The sequence below is a fragment of the Fistularia commersonii genome, chromosome 16 (assembly GCF_037954325.1).
Source record: "Fistularia commersonii isolate RoL2024-O1a breed Wild chromosome 16, RoL_Fcom_v1.0, whole genome shotgun sequence".
In the NCBI taxonomy this organism is placed as follows: domain Eukaryota; kingdom Metazoa; phylum Chordata; class Actinopteri; order Syngnathiformes; family Fistulariidae; genus Fistularia; species Fistularia commersonii.
The window spans coordinates 17584032-17604961 of record NC_141299.1 but is presented as its reverse complement, the minus strand read 5'-3'; the positions used below and the strand labels follow the sequence as shown (position 1 = coordinate 17604961).

The 20930-nt window shown below is 44.8% G+C and overlaps 1 protein-coding gene across 3 annotated transcripts in view; it reads left to right on the top strand.

Moving 5' to 3' along the window:
* rabgap1l (RAB GTPase activating protein 1-like) overlaps positions 1-20930 on the top strand; it is a 122259-nt gene that overhangs the window by 22649 nt on the left and 78680 nt on the right. For all 3 annotated transcript variants that reach the window (XR_015107311.1, XM_086162397.1, XM_086162396.1), the window contains 2 exons: positions 2737-2830; positions 2981-3131. Coding sequence is in view for 2 of the 3 variants with exons in the window: in XM_086162397.1 (XP_086018523.1) it covers positions 2737-2830; positions 2981-3131 (245 nt within the window). In the remaining variant the exon portion in view is untranslated. The remainder of the gene's footprint in view (positions 1-2736; positions 2831-2980; positions 3132-20930) is intronic.

The window sequence follows — 20930 nt, the reverse complement described above, 5'->3', positions numbered from 1 at the left end:
ATATGTTGATGCTCTGTGAGAACTCCTTTGCTCTACTGTGATTTTTTAAAAAAATTTATTTGAGCAATAACAAAATCATCTCACATTGACTTATTTTGAATGACCAAATTTTCCGTACTATAAGACGCTCCAGGGTATAAGTCGCGCCAGCCATAAAATGCAAATTTATTTGAATAAATCAAGGGACCAAGAACAGACATTTCACCTTGAAAGGCAAGTAACAGAGTAATGTCCGAGCGGACGTGGCCAACCTTGACCATTTGCTGGTTAAACCTTATCTTTATTAGAACAATTAGAACAAGCAACAGCGGCTCAGCTTAATCTCTCTCCTCCCAAAGCACCTTCACAGCCAGTAGGAAATCCCACAACTCTGAACATTCCTCCAAACAGCACCGCAGGGTGACTACAAGAGTAATAACAACAGGCTGAACAGGTGTCTGCTATGTTAGCGTAACATATTAACAGCTATTCAGATCACTAGAATATAAACAACATAGCATAACATGTTTACCAAACTCCCCATCTCACTCCAAATCACTAAATCCATTGAATTCTTCATGAGCAGCTCAGCCAACTCTGGAGGTAGACGGTGTGTTTGGGACATGCATGTCTGTGCTCTGCTAGCGAGGATGCTAAATCACTAGCGGTAACGCCGAGAAGGTCCTCCCGTAAAGTCGTTAATATTCATCGCCTTGGCAACGACCCGGGCGTGAAGACGTAACCGCGCCGTTGACCGGCCTCTCCCGGCGGCACGTTGTAAACTCGTTCCTCTAGTTAAGGTTGTCTCGCTTTTAGCCCACGATTAGCTTTGTTTGTTGTCTTCATTGCAATTAAAGTATCCTCTGCTTTCGCCAAACTTTCTTTCTGCTGCTCGATTACCCTTTTCAACCGCACATTTCACTACTTGCGGCTTGTCGTCTGATGATTTTCCTTTAAGGGACATTTGCGGTCAGTCTGTCTCAGTTGTCTTTATAAGTCGATGTTTAAATTTTCCGTGGTAAAGGAGTAATAGGTGTAGCAGACACTGGAACGCAGGCCTGGAGTGCACTCCTGCGGCTGTCGGTGTGAAAATAACGTGAAATAACATGTGAAATTACCATATATATAAAAATATATACGTTGCATGTAGCAGGAGTAAACAAACCATGAAAAAAGGTGCGTCTTTTAGTCCGACAAATACGGTATCTAAAGATAATAATGATGCTTTGAAATGTACCGTCCTCTTTAGACACAAATTAAAGGGAATACTCTTATTGGAAAATCCCAAAGTGCGCGAGTGAAACAAAAGCCATCCGACAGCGGACGTCCATTTAAGACTTCCTTTTTTCCACCCGGATCGCCTAAAACGTGTTAACGGAGCGTGAGGCAAAATTGCTTCTCCTATGTTGAGCCTCAGACACGCCTAAAGTCACAAGTCAGCCGGCGAGGATGGAGCTGTCGGCTTTCAACCGGCACTGTGGGAGCCATTCAGGGGTCCTTTTCTATAAGACCCCCTCTTCCTTTTCCCCAGAGCTGAAAAATGGAGACACTCAGGGCCGTGGAGCCGGAGGTCAGCTGCATTGTGTACGGAAATGAATACACTCCCAGTGTAAAGGCTACCGCTGGAGGCACACACACATTCAATTAATGTTGGTTTTTTTTTTTCTTCAGAGACTTCAATGTAGATAGTGGCCCCGAAGCCGACATTTTCCGTTTTATTTATTTATTTATTTATTTATTTACTTACTTATTTATTTATTCATTTATTTATTTATGCTTTTCCTTCCACAGCCTGGTTTGAAATGTTGCTTATTATGTGTGAGAGTGTGTAAGTGTGTGTCTTTGTGTGTTTTGGCGGTTGCCTTTTCTTACAAGCCAGTGCAAACAAAACTTATACATACAGTCTAAGACACACACACACATGCACACACATGCACACACGGCACACATGATTGCCTTGGATACACACCCCGGAGACACGCTGCACATTCTTGCAGGGTGTCTGCTCAGTCGCTGACATTTTATTTTATTGTCTCAATATCATGCATGTGGTTGAATATAGGCTCATCTTTCATTTGTTTATCGACCAAAAATGCATTTTCATGAGACAGAGCAACATTTTTGTTGACATAGAGAAAGATTTTGAAATGGTTTTTACGCATTTATGTTATAATACGGCTTTTTACGATCCAGTATCCTAAGTTTCTGTCAAGGCTCTGTGTGTGTGTGTGTGTGTGTGTGTGTGTGTGTGTGTGTGCGCACGCCTGATCCAGTGGGCCACTTCTGTGTGGGAATCGATTAATTTCTTCCCCAGCAGACCAGAGGCCAGTCAATTAATGCTTTTGCATCCAGGCACCTAAGTGTTTGCGGTGCTGATTACCTTGTGTCTGCTCTCTGAGCCACCAGACAGAAGGTGATAAGAATAATGGAAAGTGTGGGCACACTCTATAGGCTCTCCTTCTCCACTGGATCTCATTCTCAGAATGTTTACTGCACATTAAATAGAAAGAAAAAAGGACAGTGTATTTTTGTCTGTGACCTAACTACCCCATCATTTGTCGGCAATGCACTTGGTTGAGACCGGTGACCTAAACGCCTTGAAGGTCAACCATTGTATGCTGGATGTAAACTAGAAAGGCCAGAACGATTTCTTTTTGGCACAATTTGAAAGGACTTTTTTTTTTTTACAACATGTGTTTGAGCCGCAGACGTCCAGGATTGATTCCACTTAATGTACTTGTGTGTGTGTGTGTGTAGAAAGCGACAGTGAAATATCCAGTGGGACCGGGGACGTCTCAAAAGACTGTCCTGAGAAGATCCTGGAGTCGTGGGGAGGAATCCTCAACAGATGGTAAGCAGGCAAATGTTTATGACGCAAGCAGGAAACGCACAGTTCTGGGTTAGCATACAGATTAGCATATAGTTAGCGCACGCGCTCTTACTAACCAGTTACTCAACGAGCTTTGTTTTCTTTCTTTTTTTATCTTAAACGACAAATTAGGCATGGAAACCTGTCCAGTCGTCCAAAGGGTTTGCCGTCGTTGGTCCGCGCCGGTATCCCCGAACCGCTCAGGGCAGAGGTCTGGCAACTGCTGGCCGGTTGCCACGACAACCACGATCTGCTTGAACACTACCGTATCCTCATCACCAAGGTAAGCGAACGCCCGCGTGGACCGAGGAGCGAAACGTTATCGCCGAAAGCTGCTTTCCGTCGCTGGTTTGTGGAGCCAGACTACGAGGACGACTCGCTATTTTGACGAAAGCGACAAGGTGTCGCACCGATACGTCTGATACGAGGCCGCCATCGTGGAGATAACAATAGAATTACACATTAAGTCTCCGGGTAGCGGCATAGCTCACGCTGTTGTCCTCATTACAGCATTTGCTGTGAGCTCTCTTATTAAGTGCTGACATTTAAATGTGCACAATGTTGTCTCAGGGATATTACGGCTCCTCCTGTTCCTTTGGCTTCCCGGTGAGCTCCAGAAATGACTTGAATGCTTCCTGTCCCCCGTGACCTATTTTGTGCAGTTCAGTAAAAGTCGAACGCGTTGGTTTGATAACAAGAGCGAGAAGAAGAACGCCGCCGTCATTTTCAGAGGACGCTGATATTTCGCAAACACTGCAATGAGGAGAGAAAAATAACACCGTCCGATATTTAAAACCCGTAAGGTTTAAGCATTCACCTGTAAGGTTGCCCGGGAGCTTTACGTTTGACATTTTAAATCCACGGGGATGACCAAGAACTCACACGGTGATAAACCTTTCCTTGAAAAACGATAAACATGACGCCGTTCCTCCGTCATGGCGCTCATGAAGTTGAGGCCAATAGGTGCCATGTAGGTCGCTATCTTCCTCATCAAAAGCAAGTACGCGATAAAACACCAAATAACGCGTGTCCAAAGCAAAAGTCCAAGGCACTCTCAAAAGGCTGGAGTGGAGAAACAACACACATGTTGCATACAGGAATAAGAATAAGAACAACTTTAATTATCCCGAAGGAAAATTGTCGCGCCAGAGTTACAAGAAAAATATAACGATAATGAATAATAGTAGAAAAATTGTGTAAACACTAAAAAATAAGAGAAAAAGGGAGAATTAGAAATACAAATAAACTATAAAGTGTAAAGTGTCTTAAGTAACAATATGCACAGTAGCTCAGGTACAATTAGATAAAGGAAATAAAGCGATCAGGTCTCACGTATAATTCGTACTTGCGCATCTTCTCTGCTCTCCTGTAGGTTTGCGTTTAAAAAATGAATCTACCTGCTTCTATCCGAAGCCCGGTAGAGACAGGAGCGGGAACGGGATCTGACAAGAAAACTGCGGACCCGTAAACATGACGTGATAAGAACCAAGAAAAACGAGAGAAAAGTAACACGTCTGAACCGCCCGCGAATCGGCGGATTTCTGTCAATACGCTCCCCCGTCTCCCACCGTGAACATTTGTACATTTGGCGGGTTCCTTTTAGCACTTCCCATTTTTTAAATGGCTGGACTACTTCCCTTGATGCTCTGTGCCTCTTTATTCCTTCCTCCGCCCCACGTTATCATTTCCCCCCTCATTCCATGTGCAACTGCTATATGTGTCTTTATCTCTCCTGCAGGAGCCATCTTTATTACGCCGCCGTTCCTCTTTCCTTACATAAGACCGAGCTCCTATAAGTCAGCAAAGTTTTTTTTTTTTTTGGTCTAATTTCATAGACTGGTGCACACCCACATCCTCTGTCTTGCTGGAGTAGTGATGGTATTGATAGCCGGGTGGCGGGGCTATTAATAGCTCCGGCAAATGAATGGAACCGAGGGAAAATGGAGGTGGGAGGGAAGACGGGCAAACGACAGCAATGATGAGGGTGATGTGGAGCTTATTAATATCTATTGTCTGGGCTCAGTGACAACATTAATGCTGAGTGAATTCTAAGTGATTGGACAGTTGCTGTTATGGATGCAGAAAGTCAGTGGAACGTATCAGCGGAGCTTCTGGACATACGTGGTGTTGATAGTGAACAGTAAAACCATGCGTAGCCTCTATGGTTTTAACATACACGATACGGCATAAAGTATCGGCTCAGCTGCCTTGACTCGCGTGAACTTAAGCGACATCCCATTCCTAATCCAGTTCAATATGACGTGAGTCCACCCTTTGCGGCTGGAACAGCTTCAGCTCTTCTGGGAAGGCTGTCCACGAGGTTCAGGAGTGTGTTGATGGCAATTTTGGACCAGAGGTCACATGCTGATGTTGGACCAGAAGGCCTGGATCTCAATCTCTGCTCTCATTCATCCCAAAGGTGTTCTGTGGAGTTGAGTTCAGGACTCAGTCAGGTTCATCCACAGCAGACTCTGTCCTCCATGTCTTCATAGAGCTTGCTTTGTGCACTGGTGCACGGTCGTGTTGGAAAAGGAAAGGTCCAGCTCCAAACTGTTGCCACAACCTTGGGAGCATGGAATGGTCTAAAATGTCTCAGTCTGCTGAAGCTTTTAGAGTTCCTTCCAACTCACTGGAACCTGAAAAACACCCGGTCACCATAATCCCCCTCCACCGAGCTTCCCACTTGGCACACTGCATTCAGACAAGTAGCGTTCTCCTGCCGACCGCCGAACCCAGACTGGTCTATCAGATCGCCAGATGGAGAAGTGCGATTCTTCCCTCCAGAGAAGGCGTCTCCACCGCTCTAGAGTCCGGTGTCGGCGTGCTTTACACGCCGCATCCCACGCTTTGCGTTGCACTCGGTGATGTGTGGCTCGGTCACGGCCGCTCGGCCGTGGAAACCCGTTCTACGAAGCTCTCTGCGCACTCTTCTTCAGCTCATCTGAAGGCCACGTGAAGTTTGGAGGTCTGTAGACATTGACTCTGCAGAAAGTCGGCACTGTGCGCCTCAGCGTCCCCCGAGTTTACGTGTCCTACCACTTGCAGGCTGAGTTGCTGGCGTTCCCAAACGCTTCCATTTTCTTCCAATCCAGCCGACAGTCGACCGTGGGATATTTGGAGCGACTGGATTTGTCCCACATCCTATCACAGTTCCAGGCTGGAATCCACCGAGCTCCTGAGAGCCACCCGTTCTTTCAAATGTTTGTAAACACAGTCTGCATGCCGAGGTGCTTGGTTTTCTCCTGTGGTGGCCGTGGAAGTGACTGGAACACCTGATTCTGGTTATTTGGATGGGTGAGCCGATACTTTTGGCCGTTTCGTGTCCATCACCCGAGGCTGTCTGTAATAATTACCGAATGCATCTCCGAAACACCGTAATAAGGGTGCAAAAAGTCAAAGGGCACTAACTTTTTATTTGAGAAATTCAAATTCTGCTTATTTGACAATAACACCCTCGAGAAACCGTTGAACAGCAACAGAAAATATTCCTTAATTAATATGTCTACATATGTGAAGTTAGCCTGAAATAGATAAATTCTTGTTTTTATAAAGATCTCAGTGTCCCGCCCCCTCCAAAAAAAAATCTGCTTAGGCACAGCGGCAAGTGTCTTTTGACGCGGACCGGAAACACGCCAACAGACCGATGGCAGCGGGTGAGCCAGGGGTCGTAAACGGAGCCGTGGAATTGAGGATTGTAAAAAGCAATAAAACAGATTTGATAGGGCTCTACAGCGTGCCGCTTTATCGTGAATTATGGCTGTGCGGCCGTGCCTTTGGGAAAACAAAAAACAAACAAAAAAAAAAACATCTGTGGAAGTGCAACATGGACTCATTTTAAAATATATAACATAACATTTACAATTATGAAAAGGAAATGTCTGGTTTTAAGGCGGCTGTGTGTCAACCTTGTGGTTTCGGCGGAGCTGCAAACAGTCACCTATGTTACTGCCGGGCTGTTTGTTTGTTTTCAGATAAAAATAAAAAAGAGAATAAAAAAAAATAAAAAAAAGATATTTCAAAGATACTAACATTTAAAAACCAAACCTCTTCTCAAAAGTCAAAGTCACCTTTATTGTCAATTTCTCCGCATGTTCTGGACATACAGATGAATCGCATCTCTGAAAATCCCACAGCGGGACATGAAATTAGCAAAATAATAATAATAATAATAATAGAGTGCAATTGAAACAGTAAAGTGCACGATTACAGTAAACGGTAAACATGAGATTATAAGGTATAAAGTGCATGCAGATACAAACTGCTGGTAAGGTGAAAAGATGACATACATTTCACGGTATGAAGGCTATAAATACGTGTAATTTGAATGCAGAGAGTAGCAGCAGAGGTGGTTTAGTGCAAACATCCAGTCAGTAATACCACAATGGTACATGGTATAATAGCAACATGATGTTTTTTTTCAAATGTATTCGCCCTTCCAGTTGTGTGAGGCTCTGACATGGACTGCCTACAGTCCAAATATGAGCCCACATGATCATTTCATGGAGCAATAAATCTAATTTCATGAGACTGAGAGCTTGAAATGACTTATTTACATTACCGGCGTAGCAGACGTTTTAAGTGGCACATTGAAGACTGGCGCTAAATGAAGTAATTTAGTATATAATTCAATTTCAGGGACCTATAGATCACGTTTGAAATCTCCAGATCATCCAAGTGCCTTTTGCGGGCTCCGTTCTGAAGGTGAGAATCTAGACTAACCGAGCATTTAGCGGCGAGCGGCCAGATCGCTTGATATCGTAAATCGCGAGTGTCATGTCCGGTAATGTACGGCTCTCATTTACAGTCCTCACACACACACGGACTCACAAATGCAAAATGTGCCACACACTCCGCGGCCTCGGGGCGTCGGAGGCATTCATAAAATACTCCTTTTCTCGGCCGGCGCGGCGCCCCGCTCGCTCGGGTCGGGGTCGGGGCTTTGCTCGTGACATTTCAACAACCTTTTTGTATCCCTAGAGCCGAACAAGCCCAAGGTGCGCCGCCACGCTTGAACCCGCCGCTTAAAAAAAGCTCGGCAAGCTATTTCCGGGCCCGTCTCTCCAAAGCCTGATGTCACTCAGCGCGCGGCCGATCTATTAACAGAGGTCAGGATCTCCCCGCAGGTACGAGAGTCGTAATCGGAAGCCCGGAACAGCGGTTTCACAACGGCGGGCTAAAAAGGAGTTTTAATCTGTGTGAAACCCAAAGTCCCCCAAGGGCACCGTTTGCAAAAATAGTCCACTTTTTCTCCCCCGGCAATAGCCGGAATGATTAAATTGCGATGTCGTTTTTAACACGGGGGAGTCGTTTTTAATTGTATCGTAGTCGGTAGCGCGCCGATTTCGCTCAAATGAAATCGGCGTAACTGGCCGTTTCTAATGTTGCACGCGGACACCGATACGTTGAAATAATAGTCGGTCCAAGTTGCAGCGACTGGGATTTGCTTTGCATTTCACCGGTGAATCTTATTTAGGTCAGGTCTGGGTTGCAATGAGATTTAATGTCAGCGCACCTTGCCGGTAGTATCCATCATGCAGCAAAGCCGGAATGTTATTACACCCACGCCTGATAACCCCCGTACAGATTCATAGAGTACAATGTACATAAGATAGGCTACCATGGTAACTGCCGGGGTCTGTGGACTTCTCTGCGCTTGAAGTTGTCTCCATGACAATTCTGTCTCCTTTTGCTCTCGTTGTTTAACTTTCCACCTTCGTTCATTAGGCGCTTGATATTTGGATAATTGGTACCTGGGTAGATGCCAGGCTTGGGCTCTGGTTATTAATAGACGGTCTAAACGATTCCCCTTTTACCTTTGCAGCCGTGGGACCGCTATTACTGTCGCTGTTTTGCAAACCGTTTAAAGCTCCGTGTGAATTTTGAAGGCCACATAACAAAGCTGTTACTCGGTAAGATGCCGTTTAAGCGCTAGAACCGGCTGTCGTTTCTGTTTCGAAACGCTAATTCGCCTTTTACGGCAGAATTAGACAGATGTTTGCACATGCCGCGACAGGGCATACGATGATTACAAGTGTAGTTCTGTAAAGGGCCCGGCTTGGAGACAAACAGCAGGTTCTGCTCACGTGTTGTCGTTCGCCGGTCTTAACGGACCCACACGTGTCAACGGTTCTGTTTTCACAAAAGTCGATATGGCGCCTTGGAAGTCAAATGAAAGTGAAGAGCGAATACAAATGAAGGAAGTCAAATTCTCAATATAAGGGATGTAGAAACGGGGCCTGTCCCGTTTCTTGGGAAGCCGCTCGCCCCGAAAATTTCGTCCAGCGAAAGTGTGGAAATAGAATGAATTGGAAATACCAGCATGTCTGTCTGTTTGCAGATGACATGGTGATCTGCAGTAAGAGCAGAGAACAGGTGGAGGAAAGTCTAGAGAGGTGAAGGTCTGCTCTGGAAAGGAGAGGAGTGAAGGTTTGTCGCAGCAAGACAGAATATATGTGTGTGAATGAGAGGAACCCGGTTGGAACGGTGAAGAAACAGGGAGTGGAGATCAAGAAGTTGGAGGATTTCAGGTATTGAGGGTCAACAGTCCAGAGCGTAGGAGAGTGTGGAGAAGAGCTGAAGAGACGGGTTCGAGCAGGTTGGAATGGGTGGAGGAAAGTGTCAGGGGTACCAAGAGATAGAAGAACATCAGCCAGAAGGAAAGGAAAGGTGGAGGAGATGCTGGTGAGATGATCTACAAACACTGACAATGACCAGAAGACGGTAGGCAGCGCTGGAGGTGGCAGAGATGAAGATGCTGAGGTTCTCTTTGGGAGTCACCAGGATGGAGAGGATCAGGAAGGAGTCCATCAGTTAGATGTTTTGAGAATGAGATGGTCGGGTCATGGACAGTGAATATGCTGGAACTGGAGGTCTAGAGGAAGACCAAAGAGAAGATGGATGGATCTCGTGAGAGAGGATATGGAGGTAGTTGGTGTGAGAGAGGAGGATCCAGAGAATAGGCCGAGATGGAGAAGGTGGATCTGCTGTGGAGACCCTGAAGGTGAAGAGGAAGGAGATTAAATTCAGTAGATGAGGCTCTGCAAGGTGGACAAGACAGTGGTGAGACCAGAGATGATGTTTGGACTAGAAACTGTTACATTGACCAAAAGACAGCAGGCAGAGCTGGAGGTTGCAGGGATGAAGATGCTGAGGTTCTCTTTGGGAGTGACCAGGATGGAGAGGATCAGGAAGGAGTCCATCAGAGGGACGGCACATGTTTTGGAGATCATGACAGGCTGAGATGATTGGATCATGTAAAGTCAATATATTGGTAGATGGATGCTGGAGTTGGTCGTCCAGAGGAAGACCAAAGAGAAGACAGATGGACGTCGTGAGAGAGGATATGAAGCTAGTCGGAGTGAGAGAGGAGGATCTGGAGAACAGGGTGAGATGGAGAAGGTGGATTCGACCCTGAAGGGAAAAGCCCAGCGTAGAAGAGGAAGACCAGTATGTCACCGTGTGGGTTTGAACCTGGAAGCTTACGACACCGTGGTCAGAGCAGCTTGTTTTCCCCTCCCTTACATTTGTCTCTGCTTCTCTGGCCTTCTACCGCCGACCAAAACGTTGCACGGGGTCAATAGAAGACGGACACGGTCCGGTGCGAATGCGAGAGGTGGAACCAACCTACGGTTCAGCCTCGTCTCCGGCCGACGACGGGTTCATGGCGTCCCCCGCCCAGCTCCTAATGTCAGCGAGGATTGGCTTCGCTCCCCCGGGTGATCCCGTCAGCAGGATAAGCGGTATTGGACGGATAACGGCGTTTGTGTGGCGTCTATTTATACCGCAATATGTGTATCAGTATTCAAGGACAAACCTTGAAACATCACGTTTGTAAATCGTGTTGCTTGGGGCCTTGCATACGTGAGATAATTTATAGTTTATTCTTAGCTGTTTGTTTTTTTTTTTCGTCCTCGCTATTTCTATCCTCACGCGATGAATTCGTCCCCGATTTTAAAGAAAACCGGAGACGCGCGGATTGAGAAATAGAATTCCACCGACGGCGCAATTAGTCGAACGCCTCCCGTTTTCCCCCCGCGGTTTCCCCCCGAGGCTAAAATCATGTCATTCACAGCTTCTTACACAAAGACGCACACTTCATGCTCGCCGCTTTCCCATCCTCCGCCATAGTATCTGGAGGGACCAGCTGCACTCCGTGGTCGCAACACCACTGCCGCTCTCTCTTCTTACAACATGGGTCTGTTCGCAGCATCCCCTCCCCTCCTGGCGGTGCACGGCTCTCCGTCGCGCAGCCCTCCAGCTAATATTCACATATCAAAAGCGGGAGCCCAGCAGGCGCCACAAAAGGACACATCCGTAGGAAAATTTTGTGTATTTTCAAAAGTCCGGTAATATTTATCCGTGAGATGACTTCTGAAAGCGTCGAGGTTCGTCTTAACGGAAATAGAGATCACACTGTGTTTACATGTAAAAATAAATCATCTTTTAGTGTGCAGGTTTTTTTCAGACTCTTCTCACATGAAATGACACAAACATGTTTTTCTTGATAGCCTTAACCTTGATAATTTATATTTTATTGTATTTCTTATTCTCCCTCCTTCCTACTATTATCTATTATTGTTGTGTTTTTGCTTGAAACTCTGGCACAACAATTTCCTTCGGGATATTAGAAAAGTACAGAGAAGGTCAGAGGGAGTTGCATTGCGTTTTTGTAGACCTAGAAAAATCATATGACAGGATGCCAAGAGAGGAGCTCTGGTATTGTATGAGGAGGTCTGGAATGGCAGAGAAGTATGTTAGACTGGTGCAGGACATGTATGCTCGCTGTGAGACAGTGGTACGGTGTGCTGTAGGGGTAACAGAGAAGTTCAAGGTGGAGGTGGGACTCCATCAGGGATCAGCTCTGAGCCCCTTCTTGTTCACAATGGTGATGGATAGGCTGACAGATGAGGTTAGACAGGAATCCCCATGGACCATGATGTTTGCGGATGACGTTGTGATCTGTAGTGAGAGCAGACAACAGGTAGAGGAAAATCTAGAGAGGTGGAGGTATGCTCTGGAAAGGAGAGGAATGAAAGTTAGTCGCAGCAAGACAGAATATATATGTGTGTGAATGAGAGGAATTCGGGTGGAACGGTGAGGCTACAGGGAGTGGAGATCAAGAAGCTGGAGGATTTCAGGTACTTGGGGTCAACAGTCCAGAGCAACGGACTGAATAGGGTTAGATGGAGAAAGTTGACTCGCTGTGGCGACACCTGAAGGGAAAAGCCGAAAGAAGAAGAAGAAAGAAGAAGTTGTTCTTATCTTATCTTATCTTATCTTACCTTATCTTATCTTATCTTATCTGTAATCTAACATCCCATCGTAGAGGTGAAACATTTTTGTGTCACGTCTGCAGTCTCACCGCACTGCGCCGTGTGTATTTGTTGTTTTTTTTTTTGTTATTGTTGGCGGGTTAGCGTAGCCTCATCACCATGGCCGACACTGATGTGACAGCTGGGATTAAGGAGATCCAGCCTCCAGCGTCTCCTCCGGTCGCTATACTTTTCTCCCCGTCTCGGCTCTCGCTTTCGCCCTCCTCTCCCAATCAGAGTGCGACCGACTCGCCCCTCCTGATTCAATAAATGTGGCCGAATCTGAATTTATTTCCAGTTTATGCCAGAGGAGAACTATCATATTCTGAGCGTGGGAGGGAGAAATAAAAATCCACTTAACTAAGACCATTATAATGCCTGCTGTGGCAAATATTAAAGGGCCGCGGACAGACGGACAGACGTACTGACAGGTGGATAGGAAAAGGCTTACGTTCCCGGGGGAGAGCTAATGGCTTCGTGTTGCCGGTTGTCAAACGACAAATGTAAAATCTGACATCGGCCGGCGTGATTATACCATTTCATCATGTCGACGTGTGAAATCTGCGAGTCGGCGTTGGACTAAATGAATCCGTGACCTTTTCGTCTTTCTCCGTCCTCAAAAAAAAAAAAAAAAAAAAAAACATTCAAGAAAAGATTTATTCGTCCCTATAGGGGAAATTGTTTTGTCACAGCAGCGCAATAATGACAATAGCAATAAATATGAGTATGGATAAAAATAAAAGAGACAATTAAAAGCTAGCTAAAGACATCCACAATAACAAACCGTCCTGCCGTTACATATGACTTTATTCACTTACGCATGTTAAATCTATACAACTCGGAAGAATCCGACTCTGAAACGGACTGCAATTTCCGTTTTGGGGATTTACCAGAATACTAGACTGCGTCGATCTCATCGGAGTCTCTTTCTTCCCCTTTTAACGGATGTTTCTCAGTCTTGTTACCCTTCCGGGGAAATGTTTTCACTATCTTTGTTGTGATTCATTGCCATCTCTTGTCTAATTGACCCGTCAGCATTGGAGGTTCGCGTTGCGCCGGGGTTTGATCCACCACAGAAAGCTTCGCCGCGTCACACTCGGCTTCAGCGGATAACAACGCCGACGTTTGCGTTGCGGAGCTGGTTGGTAAAAGACCGTTTGCCGTTCGTCTTGACTCGTTCTTGCGTTTCCCGCCGTCTTGGTAAAGCCTGGATAATTCAGGTTTGCAGTTCGTCACTGATGCGTCATCGCTTGTTTACCGCAAGGGTAATTGGAGCGTGAGAAAAATGAATCCAACTATATCATCCTGAGTGGCCGGTCAGGTCTTCACCCCCAGCGGGTGCAGAGTTAAACCAAGGTGATTGATAGTGATGTCGGTCGACTTCCCCTCTTTGACCCGAAGCTCGTCTTTGCCATTGAACTCCAGTGCTCTCGGTAAGCAGGTGAGAAGGCGACTTGATCACCCGGCGTCGATAAAGGCATCTCAGCCTCAAGTGAGCTTCTCTTTTTCTTTCCGGTGTCTCTTTCCCGCCGGTCTGAAAGCAGACCCGCTTTCGTACTTGCATTGCGGCCATTTTTCTGCTGTTCCATTCGGTCCGGTAGCAGCATTTCATACCATCATCATTTCAGCAATAACCTCCGACCGAAGTCTTCGCAAAACCAGGTTTCTGAGTAACGTGAGTGGTAACTTTGCACCTCAAATTTTGGTTGTTGTCTTGAGGACATCCCATAACCCAGGGGTCGGAAGCCTTTACCGCTCAAAGAGCCGCTCGGAGCCGTTCTTTCCCCTCAGTAAAGACGACATCGGCAGCCACACGACCATTTTGAAATTCAGAAACGTATTAACAAGACATATAATGTTTTTTTTTTTTTTTTTTTTGGCATTTATGCTATGTAGAAAAATATATGTTGCATTTTTTTTTTAATCAATGAACAACTGCAGAGAAAATGAAATGACATTTCCGCATGCAACAAAACAGTTTGAAGTTTGGTTGAAGGTTACTTTTAAGCAAAATACTCAAGGTCTATTTGAGTTCTCTTTCCATTTATGAAAAAAAAAAAAAAAAAAAGGCAAACTTAAAGGATCCACCGGCAGCAAACCAAAAATGCCGTCCTCTTTCCGTGTGCTGTCAGCCTTTTATTTTATTTAGATGGCACAACAGTGCCATTTTCTTCAAATTTAAAATGCAATTTTAAGAATGAACAAACTAAAATAAAATACATATTAATTAGATACTTGTTCATTATTTTCAAAAGCCAGTGGGAGCCTCAAAGAGCGTTCCCTGACCCATCGCTATGTGATATATCGTTATTCCACACGTGCTTAAATGCTCAAATCAATGTTTGCCCTCTTCCTCCTCCATCTACAATCCACAAATACGTATCTTCTTTTTTAGAATATATCAGTAAAACAAAGTATCATGTACATTAAACAAATTGAAAATTGCAATTTAGATATTTATTTCATTTTTTTTTTCCCATTTTAAATAATTTTAAATAATCATGACCGACCATTTTTTGTAAGTCACCATCCAGACAAAATTTAATGAAAGGGGAAAATTCTAAATTCAATATTGATTGAAAATACTTAAAATATTAAATGTTAAAATATTCAAAGAAAATAGTTTGGGGAGCCGGATAAAAAAAAGCAAAGCGGGCCGTTAAATGCCCAGGTCTGCTCAACTGCAACAAAAATAGCAACACTAGTTTAAAACAAAACAAAACAAGAAAAAGAAAAACAGTAACTCTGGCTTGATAAATTGTGCTTAATAAGAAAAACAGCTCATTGTCTGACTGCTAATTGCACTTGCTGAGAATGTATATCCAGGCAGCGAGGCAGCGCTAATATGTGCTACTAACCATCACACAGACAGGGTTAAGGGGATTCCCACTATCTGAAAACAATTAACTAAACGGTTCGAATCTGTTCATTGGAGGTAATCATGATGTGGAAAACATGATTTCAAATGACTGTTATTTCTAATTTTATTCTAAAGTCATTGGGAGCCACTTCTTAAATCAGAGGAGAATAACAAGTGTCAGAGCGGCGGCGACGACTCAAGCAGCCACATTTTTCACGTGTACCGTTTTTGCACTGCGATGTAATGTTTTGTCTGGGGACGTTTAAAATGCCCAAAATGATTCATTGCTAAATATATTGCATGCATATTCCAGTTCCGCTCCTCCCCTGTCAAAAATGCCCCGATTTCAATTTGCAGAACAGGCGCGACATGGACAATCACAAAAAATGCCAAAGAAATTTCCGCAGAATGCGAACCGGTGCTTTTTGGGAAAGCGGCGTCTATCTATGGAATTCTTTAATGATGGTGCAATGCTTCCGAATACCGGATAGAATGACGGAGATACAGTCTCCTGCGGCCGTCGGCATTTTATTGCGCTTTGAAATCGGAAAGCCATCAACGACCTTTAACCCACCCGACGAGGCGTTTCCATCGGAATTAGGCCTGATCCTGCCTCCTTTGCGTTCCTCTGCTGTAGTTTCGTACGAAACGCTTCGCTGTACACGGCATCCTCCGTGCCTCACGTGTTTGGAAAACAAGTTGCGTTCGTCATGCACGTTTGTGTTCTGGTATCCGTGTGCTTTTACATGAACAGCATTATAAAGGTGGAAACCGTGTCATTTTTATGAGCGTTCCATGTAGGCGAAGCTGTTTGTTTATGTAGTATTTCACCTATTTTCAGGGGGCAGAGGGCCCCGGGTCCTCTCTCTCGTCAGCAATAGCGCGGCGACCGAATGTCTCCGGGGATATTATAAAATAATAAATTGAGAACGCACGCCGGCCAAGATCTCCCACGGTGAACATCGAGAGGCCGAGGCAGAAATTTTTATATTACGACCATCCTCTGGAATTACCTGAGAGATATTATGTGGGCCGCGTGGACTGATTTAAGTAGCGTTTGAAAAACATTTCAATGCGGTCTAGAACCGTGACGTTTTTTTTATGTCAGTTATATAAATTTATGATTAAAATGCTTTGTGATTATTGCCCCTGAAAGAAAGCCAGCGGCTGCACGCTCAACTGCCTCGTCACATTAGCCCGTCGACGCTTCTGCGAATCCGCTACATCCTTATCCGCGACGGAAACGCCTATAAAACGGATAGGAACCCCCGCTTGCACTAACACGTCGTCACGGAGACCGGGATCGGCAGGAGCCGAGGGTTGGAAGAGGGTGGGATGCTGGGAATCAACGTGCACCTTTGTTTCCATGTGACCCTGCTGACTTTGTTTGGGAGCAGAATGAATTATTAACGGTGGCCTTCTGGTGGTGTTTTTCATCATCGTCCGCCGCCAACGGTACACTTTGCTCCGAGATCTCCCCTGACGGGTTTCTTCCACAGCGGCGACAAAACTGCAGGCGTTTTGTTTTCGCTGCGTCTCGTTTTTTTTTTTTTTTTCCTGCACTCTGTTTTTACTCGCAGACTGTTGTCGGTGTTTAACTTACGTGCTGTCAAAGTGAAATGTCTGGCTCACCTGTGACGTGCTCAATGAAAAAAATACGCAAAGCTAAACGGATTAAGTTATCGGACAAAAGAGGCGCAACTTTCTTGGCCTAAACCAGGGGTCGGCAACCCGTAACACCCAAAGAGCCATTTGGACCCGGTTTCCTCGGAAAAGAACGCACCGGGAGCCGCAATTACTTTTTGACGTCTAAAATGAAGGTACCGCTGTATAGATTGCTTTTTATTACCTTTACACTTTGTATAAACAAGTGTGTCGTGTGTTGCTTCTGAAATTCACAAAGTATTACGGAGAAAATTAAATTTTATTTATGTAATGAACTCATTTTGAGCTTTGGGCTTTCAGAGCGTTTAGCGGAGCCTTGACCTGAATTTTAAAAATAAATCGGGGAAAAAATCACTGTGTCAGTAAACAATAAAAAATAAATATTTGCAAAATATCTTCATAAATATTTATTTTACCTGGTTTATGGGACTTCTGCTCCTGAACTTCTGCGCTCAGCATCTGCACATCGGGACTTTACCGGCTGGCGGGTATACCGGCTTCCGCCAGTGTGACGTTATTTTGAGCGGGGAAAAATAATTAATATAATTTTATTTTATATTTCAAGATCACAATAATCTTCCAACTTAGAACTAAAGTTAAAAATAGGAATTAACACAAATGAAATACAATTAAATATTTATAATTTGTTTTCCCAAGCCGCTCGGAGCCGCAGTGGCGGGTTGCCGACCCCTGACCCGCGCGAACGACGACAAGTCCCCGAATTCCTCACGGTGGATAAATATAAAGGAGGACGGCGGCAGACTAGCGTTGCAATCGTTAGCATCGACAGCGGTAACTCAAAGAACAGACGGCGGTGAAGATAATTGCCTTTTTCCACGAGTGACACAACAGGTCTATTCCCACGGATGCAGCAACACTCACAAGACGAGCGCCGCCAACCATGATTAAATACTGTCAAGCGTGAAAAAACAAAACCCAAATCAATGGAATCTCCTCATTCGGTCATCTGCGTTGAAAATTAAAAATATTAATTCCGATCGCTGTGTTTGAAGAAAGGATGCGACTCCGTGATTGGTCAAACATAGGTTGAGTATATACATATATAATGATTTTTTTGCCGCGTAGAAACATTCCAAGGAGGCGCGTTTTGTGAATCTGAAGGAAAAAGTCTGGTGTAAATGACCTTGCAAGGGTTGTCAGGGCTCTGATGCCCAAAGTTTCCCTACAAAAGGATAGAGAGCTAACCGGTGTTGCCGTGGGAACACAGACTAGAATGGCGTGTGAGTTTACATCTTTCAGTAAGACATTCGTAAATAAAAGTGAAAATTGTATTCTACAGGGCCAAGATAAATATGACATTGGTGCTTTCGTGTGATGTGGAGGAGAAAAAAAACAGAAGAGCAGCAGATGAATAGCTCTTCCCCACAGGTGACAGATTGTTAGCGCCGGAGGCTATATTTTCATTAAACAACAAAAGGGTGTCGATATCGTCTCCCTGGAGAATATTACTGGCCTAAATGCTTGACCCCTTTACTGTGGGCATCCGCCGAATCTGTTATGCTGCAAAAGCCTTTAGCCGGCATAGTTTAGAGGATTTTTTTTTTTTTTCATTGCAATGTTGCACTAACTTACACATCACCTTCATCCCACGATAAAACATTTCTACCCCGAAGACAGTGGTCCCGTCCATTATGACTGTCAAACCATTGATTGCTGAACAGGGGAGGTCAGTAAATGGTTTTGTAGATTCTTATGAGAGCGAGAGCCACCGTTTTCAATGTTCTCGCAGTGATTGTAAAGGACTCATGAGAGTTCTGCCGGCGGCAATGACAATGGCATCGCCTCAGCATTCTCACTATTAAACAGTAGTATTAATGCTAATGCTAATAATGATAATTAGAAGTCGTCAATGGCTATTAGTACCTGCCGGATGAAATATGACCATCCTCCCTCCAATTATTCAACCGCACCTCCTGCTCGCTGGTGGAATAATGAAATGTAAAAGAGCAAAATCCATCAAGGCGTTTCAGAGATATTAAGGATTAAAAAAAAAAAAGAAAGAAAAAAAAAATCAATAATCCAATATAGCTGCCCCAGGAAGCAAACATGTCATATGAAACTCACCTAGAGAAAAGAACTCTAGCATTTTGAGTCGCCATCAAAATCCAGTTTCCGTAAGAGTTAATAAGCAAGTGTCGAAAAGGAAACCGAAGCTAAAAATGTTTAAGTTAGCTTGGCATTTTTTTATCGGGCCCTGAGCTACAAACGGTGAGCGATGGCTGCAGCTTCAGGGGAATAACTCTTATTTTACAAATTGTGAGTGCAGGGACAAGGCAACACTACCTCTTCTTGCACCATCGACTAAGATGTGAATCATATTCATTAAGGCATGGTAATTACATTTAAAATCGTGTAACAATCAATAAACCAACATGGCTGCCCTGTGGAGCCGGCAACAACTGTAGTGGTCCAACTTAAACCAATTTTGGAAATGTTGCTCACGCGAAGACTGAAATCGTCGATGGGACGAGTAACTGATGCCGTCACAGCAGAATAATATTGACCGAAACAAGAACTTAGTGGCAAAACATCTGGAGAATGACACATCCAGATGTTTACAAAGGAGAGAAGATGGCGACTTAGTAACGAGCATGAACGGCGTAGGAGCTGTATCTAAGTGACCGCCGTCTAATCATCCAGGTAATGAAGTGTGTGTTTGAAAGATAGGATTCTATGTCTTATCGTTGTGGTCTTTGTCCTTTCAGACATCATTTTTCAGCATGACTAATTTGACTCGCTACAAATTTCCCCGCAGCATCTTTTCAGTGTTTACCTGATTAGCGGTAGCATCACCCTACTCGTCGAAATGACTTGCCTTTTGAATCTTCTTGTACGACGTGACGATCGTTTACATACTTGCGCTGCCATAATCCTTCTCTCTCTTTTCTTTTTTTTTTTTCTTCGGCGGTTAAAATTTGTTTTTTTCTTCACCAACACGTTTCCAAATAATCCGATACATTTTCTATTTCTCGTCCGCTCGCCGTGTTGCTTTCCGTCTCGACCGGCTCCTCCTCGTTGATTTACCGACGGTCAAACTTAGGTTCACTTATTTGGTGCTCCACCGTCACTTCTTTATCATCCGCTAACCGCACGATGATTCCGATAGGCTAGAACGCTTGGCAACCGTTACTAAGAGAGATACAAAACTGTACTAATCTTCTTCTTCTTCTTTCGGCTTTTCCCGTCAGGTGTCGCCACAGCGAGTCAACTTTCTCCATCTAACCCTATTCTCTGTATCCTCCTCTCTCACACCAACTACCTTCATATCCTCTCTCACGACGTCCATGAATCTTCTCTTTGGTCTTCCTCCAGACCTCATGCCTGGAAGCTTCACCTTCAGCAACCTTCTACCCAGATCTTCACCATGGTTTGGACATGAACACTCCTTTATTCATGTCCAACACATCTCGATCATCACTTTGTCTCGGTCATACATGTCCTGCACCCCTGTGACAGATTCTTCTTCTTCTTTCGGTTTTTCCCTTCAGGTGTCGCCACAGCGAGTCCACTTTCTCCATCTAACCCTATTCTCTGGATCCTCCTCTCTCACACCAACTACCTTCATATCTTCTCTCACGACGTCCATAAATCTTCTCTTTGGTCTTCCTCCAGACCTCTTGCCTGGCAGCTCCAATTCCAGCATCCGTCTACCAATATATTCTCTATCCCTCCTCTGTCCATGACCCGACCATCTCAGTCTGGCTTCTCGGACCTTCTCTCCAAAACATCTAACATGTGCTGTTCCTCTGATAGACTCACTCCTGATCCTCTCCATCCTGGTCACTCCCAAAGAGAACCTCAACATCTTCATCTCTGCAACCTCTAGTTCTGCCTGCTGTCTTTTGGTCATTGGAACAGTTTCTAGTCCAAACATCATCTCTGGTCTCACCACTGTCTTGTAGACCTACAAAACTGTACTAAGCTGATGCTTAAATAAAGACTGAATTTTGTATTCCGATGAACCTGCGGACCGGGTAAAGGAGGACGCTCTGTGGGATTACGGAGTGTCACCTCGTATCCTCGAACTGTACGCAAACATGATGTAATAATTATACAGCAGTCACTCCGGGGTCGATGACCACCCTCGCATTTGTTTTTGCAGAAAACGTGGGCAAGTGCGATGCGCTGTGGCGAAGGGAAGCGAGATGGGAGTGTAAGAAGCGGAAAAAGAAACAAGAAAGCGGGCGGAGGGTTGGGGGGAGGATGGAGGAGAGCGGGTTAATAG